The sequence below is a fragment of the Ursus arctos genome, unplaced genomic scaffold (genome assembly GCF_023065955.2).
Source record: "Ursus arctos isolate Adak ecotype North America unplaced genomic scaffold, UrsArc2.0 scaffold_28, whole genome shotgun sequence".
NCBI lineage: Eukaryota > Metazoa > Chordata > Mammalia > Carnivora > Ursidae > Ursus > Ursus arctos.
This window is the reverse complement of record NW_026622963.1, coordinates 10,542,725-10,557,413: the sequence shown is the minus strand read 5'-3', so window position 1 is coordinate 10,557,413 and position 14,689 is coordinate 10,542,725. Positions and strand designations below refer to the sequence as shown.

The window sequence follows — 14,689 nt, the reverse complement described above, 5'->3', positions numbered from 1 at the left end:
GGGCCAGGGGCCCATTCCAGAAGTTCCTCTGAGGATGCTCTGCCCTGAACGGGCAGCCTTTGCTGCCCCTTCTCCACCCCACTGCACCCACTGTTCCTTAGCCCTCTTACTGCTATAAGCTCCCTGGGCCCCTGGCCTGGTCAAAGCCTCCTGAGGCCCAGACCCTGTCAGCCCTAGCCTCCCACCAAGTCCCCCTTGCCCTGAAAGAGAACCGTAGTTTTACTAGCGCCCCTCCTTCCCACATGGGAACTGATTCCTACTGGTCCTAACTGGGACACCGCTGAGGGCCCGGCTGGGGGGTCAGTTCTCCTCAGTTCCCAACACGGAAGCCACCACAGGACTGGGCGCCCTGGACTTCTTGGGGAAGGACACAGTTTCCAAGTCCCCTCTCCCACCTCTCCTGGACCAGGGCTTTCCTGGGGGCCAGGCTGGGGCATGCCTCCCTGGGGAGAAGAACCCCCTGTCAATTAGACTGTCCTGGAGCATGGCCTCCTCTCCCTCACTCATGCAAGCTCAGTCCTAGATCACTTAGCAGCACAGCCCGAGGCCCAGCAGGACTCCATCCCTTTGAGAGATGAGGAGAGCAAGGTCTGGAAAGGATGTGTGTCCAGCTGGGGTCCACAGCCACCTCTAGCTCCCCAGCTAGCACCTGCCATCGGCACAGTCCTCCCCCAGCTTTAGAGGTTTTGTGTCCACCATGACCTCACTGTCTAAAAGCTCCCAGGGACATTTAGGGTTTCATCCTTCCCCCACCCTCAATCCCTTTGGGAGCCAAACAAAAACAGCCATGCTTTTGTTGTCTTAATTGCAAAAGGTTTATCAAGAAAACAAGAAAGAAAAAAGATTCAAGCAGCAGGAGCCAGGAGTGGCCATGACCTCCTGGGGAGGCCAGCAGTGGCACCTGTCAGTTCCCCCAACCCCCCCTGGCCCACACACTGGCCTGGGGGGAGGGAATAGCCCCCTTGAGGATGTAAACATGGGTGGGGGACAGCACAGCCTGGCTGGGGAGGGAGCCGGCGCTGACATCACAGTGAAGCGGGCCATGGGCGCATGGGCCCAGGACTTCTGGGCAGTGGGCAAGCCGGCCCCTGTCTTTTTCCCCTTGGCCTTCCCTCTGTGCAACAGGAAGGATTCCGGGATTCACTGGGGCCTGAGCCTGCTTGGAATGTGGAGAGCCGTCGCTGGTGAACTCAAATATCTGGTAACTTCTGGGTGTCCTCTCCAGGAGGGTGCCACCAAGGTCCCGGAGTCAGTGGCTTATCTCAGCACCCTGAGCCCAGGGAAAGGATGCTGCGTGGTCCCCTAACCAAGGGGTAATGGAGGCTCAGCAGGTGGAAGGGAGTCAGGAGGGAGTCGGCCTGCAGCTCCTCCTGAGGGGACAAGGTGAGGCAGGGACAGGGACATGGGAGGAAGAGCCCTTCCCTCTGTCACACAGGCCAGAATCCCCACCAAGGGGCACCAAACTTACTTGGGAAAAGTAAGGGAGAGAAGAGGTGGAGTTTTCATGTCTTCACATCTTTGCCCATGCTATTCCTCTCTTCTGAATGTCTCCCCCACCCCTGGCCCCATGTACTGTCTGGCAGGTCCCTGTCATTCTTCAAAGCACTACTCAAATGTCACCTGCTCTGTGGAGCCTTCCCTAACCAGCAGAATGAGTGGTTCTCTCTTTAAGCTTCCAGGAAGCCCTTATTTATCATCAGTCACTCTGCATTACCCTTGTCTGTTTCTGTGTCTGACCCCACCTCGACTGGGGACTCCCTGAGGGCAGGCATGTAGCAGCCCTGGTACCCAGCCAGCATCTGACACAGGGCCGCAACAGGCTGAATGAACTTGGAGGCGGTGGCCAGGTGAGCGAGTCCTGTATGTTCTGGGGGAAGCTAGGACCGTGGCCTGGCCTCAAGTGACTGACCCGCAGCCCAGGCCTCGGCCTAGAAGGTTCCTGACCCCAAACCTCACTCCTGCTGTACCCCTACCTCTAACAGCCGGAGGCCTTCCCCAGGGGGACCCATGACTCCTCCAAAGCCCACCCCAATCCTCGAAGCCCCTAGCGGTGCAGGCGGGTCTAGGGAGCAGAGTGCACTGCAGCGACCAGGCCCAGGCGGGGGTGGGGGCCGGGGACCCAGGGTCAGAGGCTGTCGTACATGCGCAGCGTCTTCTCCAGCTGCTGGCCTACCCGCTGGTAGAAGAGGATCTGCTGGCGCAGGTAGTTCTGCATCATGTGCTTGAAGTCGAGTTCGCGGCGCTGGTGGAAGTGGTTCATTTCAGCCTGCAGGGCGAAGCCCACCACGCGGCAGCGCCTACGAATGCCATCTGCCTCGTCCTGCGCCATGCGGCCCTCGTCACTCATGCGCTGGCTCTCCTTCACCTTGGCGAAGGCGCCTGGCACGGGCACAGTGGAGGAGGACAAGGGAAGTTAGGGCTCTGGTCTCCCCCTCTTTGCTCCCTCTACCCTCCACGAGCCCCCTCAGGGACAGCCACCTGGGTGTCTCCCCCAGGAGCTCCCCCAAACCCTCACCGTTGGCACATCTTCCCTCCAAACCTGGGGCACTGCCAGCAGCCCACAGCACCCAGCCCGTCACAGCCCTGCTGGCTGTATCGAGTTCCAGGACAGGGCCATCCTTACCCAACACAGGCATCGTCTCTCACACTGGCTCCTAATCGGCTCGGACATCACCTCCTCCAGAAAGCCTTCCCTGCGCCCCCACGGCATTAGGTGCCTCCAAATGTTCCCCAGGCTTCCATCGGCCACTGCTCTTACCACCCTGTGGTTGCTTTACCTGCCTCCCTCTGGTCTGCGAGTCCATGTCTCCAGCCCCCAGGACCAGGCCTGGCCCCCAGGAGAGCTTGGTACATGTCTGCTGAGCTGATACAACCCGTTCCTCACTGAACTACTACAATAGGCCCCTAAGGGGCTCTCACCTCAGGCCCAGGCTCTGAGAGGTTCTCCACAGTACTTGAAGAACAGCCAAGATGGGCATCCAAAGCTCCAGACCTTCCCCTGGCTCCCCTCTGCCTGCAGACGAAGGTCCCCGCCCGTTTCCCTAGCCCCTGGGAGTTGGCCCCTGCACCCATTCCACACTGACCCCATGTTCATCAAACTCCCCCTGCTCTTTCCTACCTCCACAGCTCTGCCTGCTAGATTGTTCTGCATAATTTAAGGCCCCGGATCGAGGCTCAGGCACCACCCACACATCAGAGCCTCCCACAGTGCCCCCAGGTGGAATGCCTTCTCTCTAAGGATGCTCCCCACCCCCATCACACTATTGATTCTAAAACAGCACCTCGAAGGCCACCTGGAATTTTCCTTTGTGTGTGTCTCCCCACAAACAGGCCCGGTCCCTCCTCACACCAGCCTCGAGGGACCAGAGGAGGCCCTGTAATAGCCAGGTGACAGATGGGGGACGGGGGACGAACCTGGGCAGGGGACCCAATTTAGAAGACTCTGAATGAATCAGCACGCAGTTGGTGAATGAATTTCAGCTCTGAATTAACAGGCACTTGACTAACTGTGCATTGAAGGCCGTGGGGCCGGTTGCCGGAAGGAGGAGGCGGTGTGCCTGTGCTTGGCACGCTCTCTCCGCAGGGCTGTGGGGAATCCACCCTGCAACGCAGAGTAAGGAAGCGGGAAGGCTTCGCATGCAGGACACCCCCCTCCCCCCCCCCCCCCCGCCCCGAGCGCTTCAGGAGCATCCAAGGTGCACCAGCAGCACACTGGGGGCCCTCGAGATGTGCTCTTTACACTCGCGCTTAAGATGTCCGATGCATTCAAGATCCTTTTTGTGGTCATTTACTCTGTGTCAGGCCCAGGGCTCTCCGCGCTGGAAATAACTGCAGAGGCCTTTACAGCGAGCAGCATCCATATCAGCCGGCAAGCGCGCGGCTAACCGGCCAACGGCGGCCGCTAGGGCGGACAGACACGAGTCTGGAGAATCTCCAGGGCCGATCACATAGCACTCGAAAGAACGCCGCAGTCACTAGCTCCCAACCCACTCAGTCCTTCTGCCACCCTCCTTGAGCCACCTCTTGCCTCCTGTTCCATCCCGACTGCCCAGGTCTGGGCAGCAGAAGAGGGATGAGCCCAAGGCCCAGCATGAGGACCCAATAAGAGACTTCGGAGCTAAAGAGGTTCTAGAGGCCAGCTGCCCAGCCCCCCAGCTTGTACAGAGGAAACTGAGGCTGTGCTGGGGAGGACCTGCCTAGGGGCTCCCAGCCTCCTTTGTGCCCCCTATGCGGCCTAGAGGTACCCCTCCACAACTGGGGGGTGGATACCACATCCACTGCAGAGAGCCCATGCCAGGTTGCCCAGGTCACCTCATCTGTGTGGGGCCCCCAGATAACAGACAAGGAACCCACCTGAAGAGGAGACACTAACTAGCTTGGATTCCAGCTGCCTGAAAAAATTGAGGTGCAGCGAGGGTGCACCCGTATTTCAGAGGGCTTTTCTGGCCTTGAAGAAATGAAAGGCTCCTTGTGTTGATGAGGAGACAGAGGCCCAAGTAATAGAAACGAGTCTATTGCAGTTGCTAGGTATACACAGACAGGCAGGGGGCCAGGCATGGGGGACAAAAGCTGTGGGGGGGAGGAGGGCAAGCGGAGGTCCCACCCTGCTCTCTGTCACCTCTCCACCCTGTGACTCAGATCTGGGGCTGGGACCAGCTAACACTAACGTACCCCAGAGACGGGCTGGGAGTTGGGGCTCAGGCCTGTCCAGCAGCCCTGCTACATTCCACGTAGGACTCAACCTGAGAGCTCAGGACCCGGGGGGGCCTCCTGCCCTGGCAGGTGTCCTGTAGGCTGGATCCCAGGAACCAGGAAAGGAGATAGAAGCTTCAGAGCCCCAGTGTCCCAGCCATACGCCCTAAGCTCCCACCTTAACCCATCTTGTCCCCACCTCTCCGAGATAATTACCCCCCACCCAGGCCAGGGACAGGAGGTCTGAGTCCTAGTCCCAGCTGTGTCACCTCCAGCAAGCCACTGCTTGCCTGGGCTGGAGCTCTGCCCACTGTCAAATGGGACAGGCTGGACCAGGTTGATGCTGCCGACAACTGCTCTTGGAGGCACAGTGATTTTGAGTTTCCAGATCTGAGAAATGGGATAATAACAGTGCCCGCCCTATCGTGCAGTTAAGGCTTAACTGAACTCCTCTGTATGAAGTACTCAGGCCAGCACCCGATGGAGTAAGAGCTCAAGATGCCGCGTGTGACCATGTGCAGACTGCTTTTCAGTCACAGCAAGAATCAGCTGGTGGTGGCTGGTAGCAAGAGGCTTCCCTTTGTTTATGGAAGCCTAGGAGGGGAGGGAGAGGGAGGATGAGATGATGGCCTAGAACACAGGCTGGACCCACCCATGTTGCCAGACAAGCACTTGGTTCTGCGGGGGACATGCAGCCTTGGCCAACCTGGGAGTCCCATGGCCGCTCCGCATGCGCTCTGCGTCCTGGGCCTGCTTCCGGCCCACCAGGCACGCCAATTGTGTTAGTGGTGCTAGAGCACCCAGCCTCCCTCGGCCTTCCCCTCTGGCTCATCTACACAACCACGCATCCCTCGGGGAGCTCCTTCACCCCATCTGTCTGGCACAGGGGAAACAGCCTGGGCTGTGCAGTCAGACACCCCTGGGCCCCAATTCCTGCTCTGCCCCACCTCACTGTGCCTCGTCTGTAACACGCGCGGGGACCACAGTAACTTCCCTGCCCTGGCTGGCTTACAGGGTGCGTCCCTGGACGGGCACTATTTCCCCTTGTCCCAGCGTAACTACAACCGGGGCCCCCTTCACCCCCAAGACTGTCCAGGTTTAGATGGTTAATTATATGGATCCCCTTCTTTTAGGAGACCCCTGGACTGAGGGGCTGGGCCAGTGCACAGACTGGGGGCTTCATCTCAGTGCCAAGCAGACGTCACGATCCATTTTACTAAGGGGGAAACTGAGGGGAGAAAAACACCCTCAGTCATCTCAGAGGCAATATTTGTCCAGATCCTGGCCTCCTGACCCCACCTAAGCCTCCCATCTCCTTCCTTCCATGGCCTCTGCCACACGCTTGCCCTCTTTCAGGTGTCTGGATGGACTAGACAAACTCTGGAGACCTGAGGCCCAACCTTCCTGTTTCTTTCTCTGAGAAAGGATCCCACCCACATGGCCAGCATGGAACTCCTCCTTCCCCCATCAGCCCATGGTCCCCCAAACCTGCCCAATTCTGTCTCAGCTAGATCCCAAGCCCCCCTCCCTAACTTGCCCAACCACAGCCCAGAAGGAGGAACAGTAAGCCCAAATGGGTTGGTCCACCGGGGAGGGGTCCTCAGGGGGAGGGAAGGTGGGTTAGCCTCTGCCTGAGGTTGAAAGCACCAGCCCAGAGGACTGTTGGGCCCTCACTCTCAGAGAGACCTCAAGTAGAAACTCAGAAATGGCCCGTCTCAGCTCTGTGTCCCTGCCGCGGAGTCAGAAAGGCCAGTCTGGCTCCACTTCCTCCTGCTTCAGTGCAACCTGGGAGCCCTGGCTGGGTAAGGGGCTGCCTTCCTGCGCCCAACTCTGCCCTGGGTGGGTGTCCTCAGAAACTGGACAGGGGCAGCTGTTTACTCACTGTGCCCCTGCTTTCCCCGCCGCTGCCCACACAGAAACACGCTATCCAAGGAGCTGGTTGAACCAGCTTTCCCAGGCCCGGGCGCAGCAGTGAACATGGCTCCACTTCCGCCCAGGGAGACACCTGCCCCACTGGGCCCCGGCCGGCCGGCCACCTCCGCCATATCCCTGCCCCAGAGCTCAGAGCCAGCTTTAAGGCATCACTCTGTTCTCGACCAGATCCTCCCCAGGAGTCTCCCCTCCTGAGAGCTCACTGGGTCTACCCTCTCTTTGCTCTCTAGATCAGGAAACTAAGGCCCGGAGAGGGGAAGGCACTTCCCAGAAATACCCAGCAAAGCAGGAACACAGCCAAAACTAGAACTCAGGGCTCGTGTCTCCTGAAGCTGAAAGAAGAGGGACGGAGGAGGACAGGAACATGAAGGTGAGAAAAAAGGGCAGGGAAAGGAAGGAGGATGAGAAAGTGAGGGGAGAAAGGAGCCTGGGAGATGGAGAAGTTCTAGAAGTCAGTCTCGTGGTAAAGTAGAGCAGGGCTCTACTCCTGACTCTCCTGGATACTGAGGCAGAGGGTGGTGTTTGCTGTCCCCCAGGCTCAGTCCAGAGGTCTGCCTCCGGGCCCCACCCAGAGGAAAACTCTGCACCAAGCCAGGCCTGACCTCAGGGCCTAGGGGCCAGGGAGCCAGCCCCACGCCCTGCAGACGTTCTTCCTGAGTTACCAAGCAGCCCCAGGGAGGACCACACCTCTCTCCTGACATCTGCCCCACCTCTTGTCCCAGGACTCAGCCACCTGCCAGGTTAGCCCCTGACTCACTGTTCAGGCAAGAGAAGCCAGGTTCAGGAAGGGGGAGTTGGATGGGCCATGTGGGTAATGCCTGAACCCCTGTGCCTCCCCTGGACCAGCCCGGGTGCCCCTAGGTGACCCGGGATGAGTCACTTCCCTGGCAGTTCCTTGACGGCCCAACAGTAACAGACAGGGGCCCATCCTGTCCCTCCCCCACGGAGGGGGGCCATGAGAACTGAAAACACAGCTGGGCTTGGGAACTGGCCAACATGGACGTATCCTTGGGGAGGCACAGGAGGAAAGGACAGTCTCAGCTGGGCCACGGACTCCCTGTGCAACCACCCTTCTGTGGACACCAGCTTCTTCATCTGCAAAATGGGGACGGCGAGCCTCCCGCACACAGACAGGGAGCTCACAGATAGGGTATGCGGTGGGAAGAACAGACTCTGAAGCCGCAAGGGCAGGGAGTGGAGCTTGAGATGAGTGGGAAGACAGGCCACACTCTGTGCTCTTGTTATCCGTGTCCCTGTCCCCCATGAGCCTGTGGGCTCCTCAAGGGCAAGGTCATCTCCGTGTTCCCAGACTCAGCCTGATACCTTGACAAGCTCAGCACATCATGGACAGATGAGCAAATGAGACAGAAACAGAAAAAATGGAATGCACGAGCAAACACAGGGACAACAAAAGGTAACCAGCGAGCTCCATGAGGTCAGGGACCAGAGCGGTCTACAATAATATCCCTGCACCTCGACTAGCACCTGCCCTATAGCAGGTGCTCGACACACTGTGGGATGAATGAATGAGACAGAAAGACTAGACGGGCTGCTCCACTCCCCTAGGCCATCCTCAGATCCCCAGGGCCCAGCAGAGCGCAGACTCAGCAGGGGTCTCCTGCCCACTCTGGCTCTTACCTTTCTGCAGGTGGATGATGTCGGGGAAGTTTGAGAGCAGCCCCTGGTAGAGAGACAGTGTGTCGAGCATCTGGAAGAGGTCGTTCTTGGGCTGCTCAGCGAACATCTCGCCAACAGCTTCATAGGTACGACCCGTGTGAGAAATGGCGCTGTTGAGGGCCTCAGAGCTAAAGGGGGGGTCCATCTGGAAGGCATGACTGATGGCCTGGAAGGCATTGCCCAGCTTCTGGAACTCCTTGCGGAAGCCCCCCACATGCTTGCGCACCAGCTCTGATGCTATGGTGCTGAGCTGCAGGACGCTGTCGTCCATCTTCTTGCTGAAGGCCTTGAAGGTGTCCACACGGTCCTCCACATCCTGCAGGTCCTGGTGTTCCGTGGGGATCTGGAAGGTGAGCAGGAAGCTGGCACCCACCATCTCATCCTTCTCTGCCCTGCGTTTGCCCATCTTCCACTGCTTGTCATCCAGGCAGCTGAGGAAATGCTGGAAGCCCTCATACTGGGACAGCACCGGGTGGCTGGTCATGTGGTCCATCCAGAGGATGAGCCGACGCTTCCGCTTCTCAATAAAGTCTTCCTCGAAGCGACCTGTGGCCTGCTTCTCTGGCAGGTGGGGCACCGAGATGACAGTGAACTTGTGCAGCAGGCGGTTATAGAGCCAGTCAAAGTGTTTGTAGCGCCGGTAGACTGGCGAGCCAGCGTGGGTGGGTGTGAGCTTGTAGGAGATGTAGCTTTTGATGCCCTTGAATTTGGTCTGTTTGGTGGGGTCCTCCACTGAACAAGCAAATGGGTGGGGGTTGGCCTTCCACTGGGGGCCCCGAGGGCCCATTTCAATGGAATACGTCTCAGCGATCTTGGCCATCATGGGCACATCACCCAGGATAAAGGCCTCCACTCCAGAGCGCACGAAGCACGAGAAACGGTTGAGGTTGCGCCCCACCACGCTGCCCCGCTTGGCAGATGCCAGGCTGTCCTGCCGCTCCAGGGCTGGCTTGGGCCGAAAGGCCATGTGCTGGCTGGGGTAGGCACCAGGGTAGGAGAGGTTGAGAGGGGGGTGCCCGTTGGTGCCCAGCCCACCAGCCCGAGGCTCCTCCACCACTGTGCACCCATCGTCCCAGTCATCCCAGTCATCGTCATCGTCCTCCTCGAAGCTGCCCGGGTGTGAGAGGAAGCCACTGCCCCCACCACTCCTGGAAGGGCTGGCCCCACTGGAGCTGTCATACAAGCTCACCTGGGTGCTCAAAGAGCCTGGGCTGCTGGAGCAGTCGGCATGGTTGGAGCTGGTACCAGAACGGACGATCTCCACGTAAGAGGCAGGGAAGAGCCCTGTCTCCCCGCGGCTGTTCTGGCCCTGCAGCCAGCCATCCAGCGAGGTCTCACTGAAGATGACCAGGTCCTCATCCTGATGGATGCTGATCTCCTCCTTGTTCTCGCTGCGGAAGTCATAGAGGGCTCGGCCTTTCAGGGCCATGGCTGGGCCAGTGGCAGAGAGAGATGAGGACAGGGTCCTGCCCAGAACTGAGAATGCACTAGCAGCTCAGGGCCTGTCACAGCGACTCAGTCTCTCAGCCCCTAAACTGCGGCCTCAGCACCCACAGATGCTGTCCAGCCTCCCACTACTCAAAGCAATGTCCACGGCCCATTAACTGCCCTGTTATTACTAGGTCTCCGACACACTCCTGTGAGCAGGGAGGGACCATGTCCATAATCTTCCTCCCTTCCCCTGACAGTCCCAGAGCAGGTAGTCTCTCCTTCCTTCCACTCCCAGAAGAAAAGTCAAGTGACTTGGAGAAATCAGCTCTGAGAGGGCAAGAATTTGTCTGACACTTTCCACTGGAACAATGTTCTGAAATAGAAGAGACTCACTCAGAAACCACTGTTCCAGAAACCCAGGCAGCTCTGGCTCCCAGCTCCTTCTGGCTTCTCTCACATTCCTCTGCAGATCTGTTCCTTCCTCCTTCCTCCTCCTCCTCCTGGGCCACTGGGTTTTCAAAAATCCAGAAAATCCAAGAGGGGCATGGAGAAAAGCAGCAGCCTCTTGAATCCAGTCCAAGGGTGGATGTGTCCGGCTTCACAACGAGCCAGGCCGGGGAAAACAAGGACTGAGGCTTACACAACAGGCCGCCAACTCCGTCGACCCCGGCGGCCCAGCCCGGTCTAGCCCGGCCCCCAGCCCCCCGGCCCCCACCCCCAGCCCTCAGCAGGCTCAGGAGCCTTCTCCCCGCCTCCCGAGTGGCCAGCCCCCACCCTAGGGAAGGAGGGGGCGCGACGAGGCGCTCTGGCGACTTCTGGCCACTAGCTAGCTGAGTGGCCTCTTTTGTTTGCCTAGCTGCTCAGCAGTTTCTGAGCCTGAAGCTGACCCTGATCTGAGTCCAAGGAGCCCGTCCAAAGGTAACCCCTGCGGTTCCCAGCCCGGCGCGCAGGTCGTACAGACCCCCACCCCTGGCGTGCACACACACTCAACAGAAGTTTGGAGAGTGCGCTCCGGTGAGCAGATGGCGCGCCCGGCCGGCTTGCGGTCCGTCCTCCGCTCGGCCCCGCGGTGTCCGGCCGGTGGGCGGCAGGCTGTGGCCCCAACCCGCCTCCTCGTCCTGCGCTCGCAGCCCCTCTGCGCCGCCAGCCAGAAGCTAGCTCCAAAACAACAGAAAAAAGGGATTCCGGGAGGTGGCGTCCGGAGAAAGGAGGGAATAGCCGAGGGGGAGGTGAGGGGTGGGGAGAGGGAGGGAGGGAGGAAAAGCAGGCTGGGGAATTGGGCAGACTCCGCAGCACTTCCGTGCGTCCTGGCTGGGCAGGGACGGCCGGCTCCGCCCTCCCGCGGCCTGGGGCGCTGCAGCCGGGGGCCACCCGCCCCTGCTCCTCGCTGCCTTCGTTCTGGCGCTCGCCCTCCCTCGCTGGTTCCGGGATGGGGCTGAGGGAGGGGGCCTGGACTCTCCAGGACCCCCCCGCCCGTCCTCCCTCGCCGGGAGACACCTCTCCCCCGTGGGGCTTGAGCGCCGCCGCCACCGCCTCCTGGGTTCTGTCACCCTCCTGCCTTTCCCATGACGCAAGTGGAGGCAAACTCCAAAAGTTTGCAAAGTGAGGGCTTGCGAGGAGGGGGCCAGAGCCGAGACACCGGAGAGGGGGTTGAAGAAGGGTGCAGAGAGAGCCGCCGACACCCCCCTCCCATTCCCCTGCCCCTCCACCCCCACTCTGGCGAGACTGGATGAAACCGGGCTGTGGCGCAGCCTGGGGATTGTTCTCCGGAGGGACCCAGGGCGGGCCTCAGTGCCAGCAGCGCCCTCTGGGAAGAAGCCTGAGAGGTCTGGGATACTGGCCGCGGCAGGTCCTGGTACCTTAGCCAGACAGGGCCAGAAGCACCCCTGCCCTGGGAGACTTCCTTCAGAGGGAAAGACAAGACACTACAATGTAGCAACAAGGAACAAGCTTAGGCACGACCCGGTTCTGTGATGCTTTGTGCGGCCGCGGGGACGAGATCTTCCTCTGCCTCAGCAGCAAGGAGAGAGGGGAGGTCTGGGTAGGCTTGCAGAAGAGGCAAGGGGGATCTGACCCTTGGTCAGCCCATCCGGGACACTTTGGCCACTGACTGCCAGGCACTGTGCTGGGCACTGGGGATTACATCACAACAGGCAGTAGGTGTTGTGCCCTCTTGGGTTTACAGTCCACCGTCTTGTCCTTAATTCATCTATCCTGTGTCTGTCTCACTCATTCAGTCATGCAATCAAGGAAACATTAAACTGAGTAATCATTCTGTATCAGGCCCCCTGCGCTACAAAGATAAATAAGACATTGTCCTTACCTTCCAGAAGCTCAGATATGTCAGGAGAAGTAGACCGGTAACTCCCCACCTAGTGTCACCAGGGCCAAGAAATGTGCATGGGAGGGCACCTATCCCATGGGTGGAGCAAGGGTCAAAGAAGGCTTCCTGGAGGAGGAGGTGCCTAAGGTGAGACCAAGGCTTTAGCTCCTACTCCTCTTCCTGGCTATGCCCTGGAGCCTTACCTACCCCTTCTAGCTAGAACTTCCTTCCTCCTCATTCTGACTCTTCCTACTTGTAGATTAATTGGCACAAGGTAAAGCTGCTAAAGGTGAACACGTTTGGCTGTTTAAAGGGATGTAGGCTGCAGGCCTCTGGCTTCAAAACCCAATTTCATTGGTGCAGTGAGTAGATCCAATTCCCTATGCAGGGCTGGCATATGACCTGAATAAAAGCTTATGTACAAACCCCAGAAGGCCAGCTATTATTTTTTTAAATTTTTATTTGTCACTATAGTTGACATAAAATATTACATTAGTTTTAGGTATACAACATAGTGATTCGACAATTACATACATTACCAAATGCTCACAGTGGTAAGTGTAATTACCAGCTCAGATATTAAATTGCACAGAGAAATACAACTGGTCAGGCGGACCTGAATATTTGCATCAACAGCTCAAGGTAGTCTGAGCTGCTCCTTAGGAAGCACAGTTACCAAAAGGTTAGCTCAGAACCTGGAAACCCCATGATAGGAAGAGGAGATGGTGTCACAAGTCTTTCAGCCAAGAAACCATAAGATATTGTCCCCCACAATAGGGGCAGCCTTGATTCTAAGGATTCGTGTCATCCTACTCTTGCTACAACCAGATCGGGAGTATGTTTCCCCCAGCTACTTTTGGGACACCCCTTCTCTGTGCTCTCTTTTCAGTTCACATAGCCTCTCTCCAAGCTGAGTCTAACAACAGCAACTACTTCATCAGTGCCACACGCTGCTGTAAACATTTTACCTTTATTAGCTCCCTTAATATAATTGATGGGATTTCTGCTCACCCAACCAGAATCCTAGTCCAGCCACCACCCTGAAGGCCTTTGGTTGGTTCCCAAACACCTCAGTCACACATTTACAGACCAAGCACCTTAGACTTACTCCCACACCTGTTCTGAGTGGGTTTTTCTCTCAGAGGCCACCCTTATTTCCAGGTTCTTGGAGAAAATTCTCTTGAGCCTCATAGAGATTTCCATCCAGTACTGCTATCTTCCATTCCCTCCCCTTTCAGTGACCCTTTTCAAACCTAGGGATGACACAGTCCCCCCATCTCTGCAGGTGCTAGTCTCAAAAAACTGCACTAACCTTTGTGGTTTCCCTACACCCTGCCCATTCCCTTGGGACAAAGTTCCTTTATTCAATTCTCTTCACATTATTCTAATTGGAGTGTGCTCTCTCTTTCCTGCTGGGGCCCTGACTCATGCTAGGCAAACAGCACTCATTCCCCATCCAAGCATCCAACCTTCCTTCTTTAGGTAAGGAGTCAGCAAGGGACAACCATAGTCAGTGGTTTCCAGGCTGACCCCACTGGTGGCAGCATGGGTACACTGGATTACACTGTAACAATGCACTCGAGAAGATGAGAGCCTGAGATAGTGCAAGGGTACCAGGCTAGGGAGAAGTAAATCTGGGAGTTTATGCAAGAATAGACTAGAATGGCATCCAACAAGCTGTGGGTATTGAGGAAAGAGTCAACCCACATCTTTAAAAAATAGATTCTCCACTCTACCCCCACCAGCTACTGCCCCATTTCTCTGCACACATGAGCAAAATTCCTCAAAATAGCCATCTATACTAGCTGCCTGAAATTTCTTTCCTCCCTTTCTCTTCTTAAAGCCCTCTAGCCAGTCTGTCACCATCACACTCCACCAAAACTATTCTTGTCAAGGTCGAAGTCATCAATGACCTAATGGTTATTCTCAGTTCCCCTCTTATTCAACGTCTCCATACCATTTGACCAGGTTGATCACGCCTTCCCCTGGACACAGTTTCTTCACTTGCATCAGGGAGATCATGCTCCGCTGGTTTCCCTTCTACCTCACTGGTTCATCCTCCTCTCTCCAATAATTCTTAATACCAGAGTGACTACAGAAAGTGGTCCTCTTGTCTTTTCTATCATATTCACTCCTTTGATGACCTCGCTCAGGCTCATGGCTTGATACATCATCTATCAGCCAATAACACCTCAATTTTTTAATCTCCGGCCTAGGCCTTTCTCTAGAATTCCAGACTCAAATGTCTTTCTCCTTGACATCTCCCCTGGGATGTCTAATAGACACCTCCAACCCAACATGTCCCAAACGATATCAGGTATTGCACCCCAAACCTGTTCTATTTGGCAGCCTTTCCCAGCTCAAGTGACAAGTAGTTTCTTCCACTTGCTCAGGCCAAAAACTGGAGCCATCCTTGACTCTCTTCATCATCCTGGGACTCCTCTCACATCAGATTCTCACTACTGCTCTCCTGGTCCCAGTCACAGTCCTTCTCACCCAGATCACTGCAACAGCTTCCTAATGATCTGTTTCCATCCTTGCCTTCTGACTGTCTAGTCTCAACATGGCAGTCAGACTGATCCATTTAAAACATAAGTTAGATGTCTGGGGCGCCTGGGTGGCACAGCGGTTAAG

The 14,689-nt window shown here is 57.2% G+C and overlaps 1 protein-coding gene across 1 annotated transcript; it reads right to left on the bottom strand.

Moving 5' to 3' along the window:
- Window positions 1-791: 791 nt before the first annotated feature.
- SNX33 (sorting nexin 33) lies at window positions 792-11,370 on the bottom strand. Its single transcript, XM_026478570.4, has 3 exons — window positions 10,717-11,370; window positions 8,263-10,105; window positions 792-2,379 (listed from the first exon to the last, which is right to left on the bottom strand). Exons 2-3 carry the CDS (start codon window positions 9,728-9,730, stop codon window positions 2,126-2,128), a joined length of 1,722 nt encoding a protein of 573 aa, XP_026334355.1. The 5' UTR covers window positions 9,731-10,105; window positions 10,717-11,370; the 3' UTR covers window positions 792-2,125.
- Between the last annotated feature and the right edge of the window lie 3,319 nt (window positions 11,371-14,689).

Bases quoted from the DNA above. Each gene is read 5' to 3' on its own strand.
- SNX33 (XM_026478570.4), bottom strand. From the start codon at position 9,730: ATGGCCCTGAAAGGCCGAGCCCTCTATGACTTCCGCAGCGAGAACAAG. The intron at 2,380-8,262 runs GTAAGAGCCAGA...TGCCCGTGCCAG, and splicing joins CATCATCCACCTGCAGAAAG to GCGCCTTCGCCAAGGTGAAG.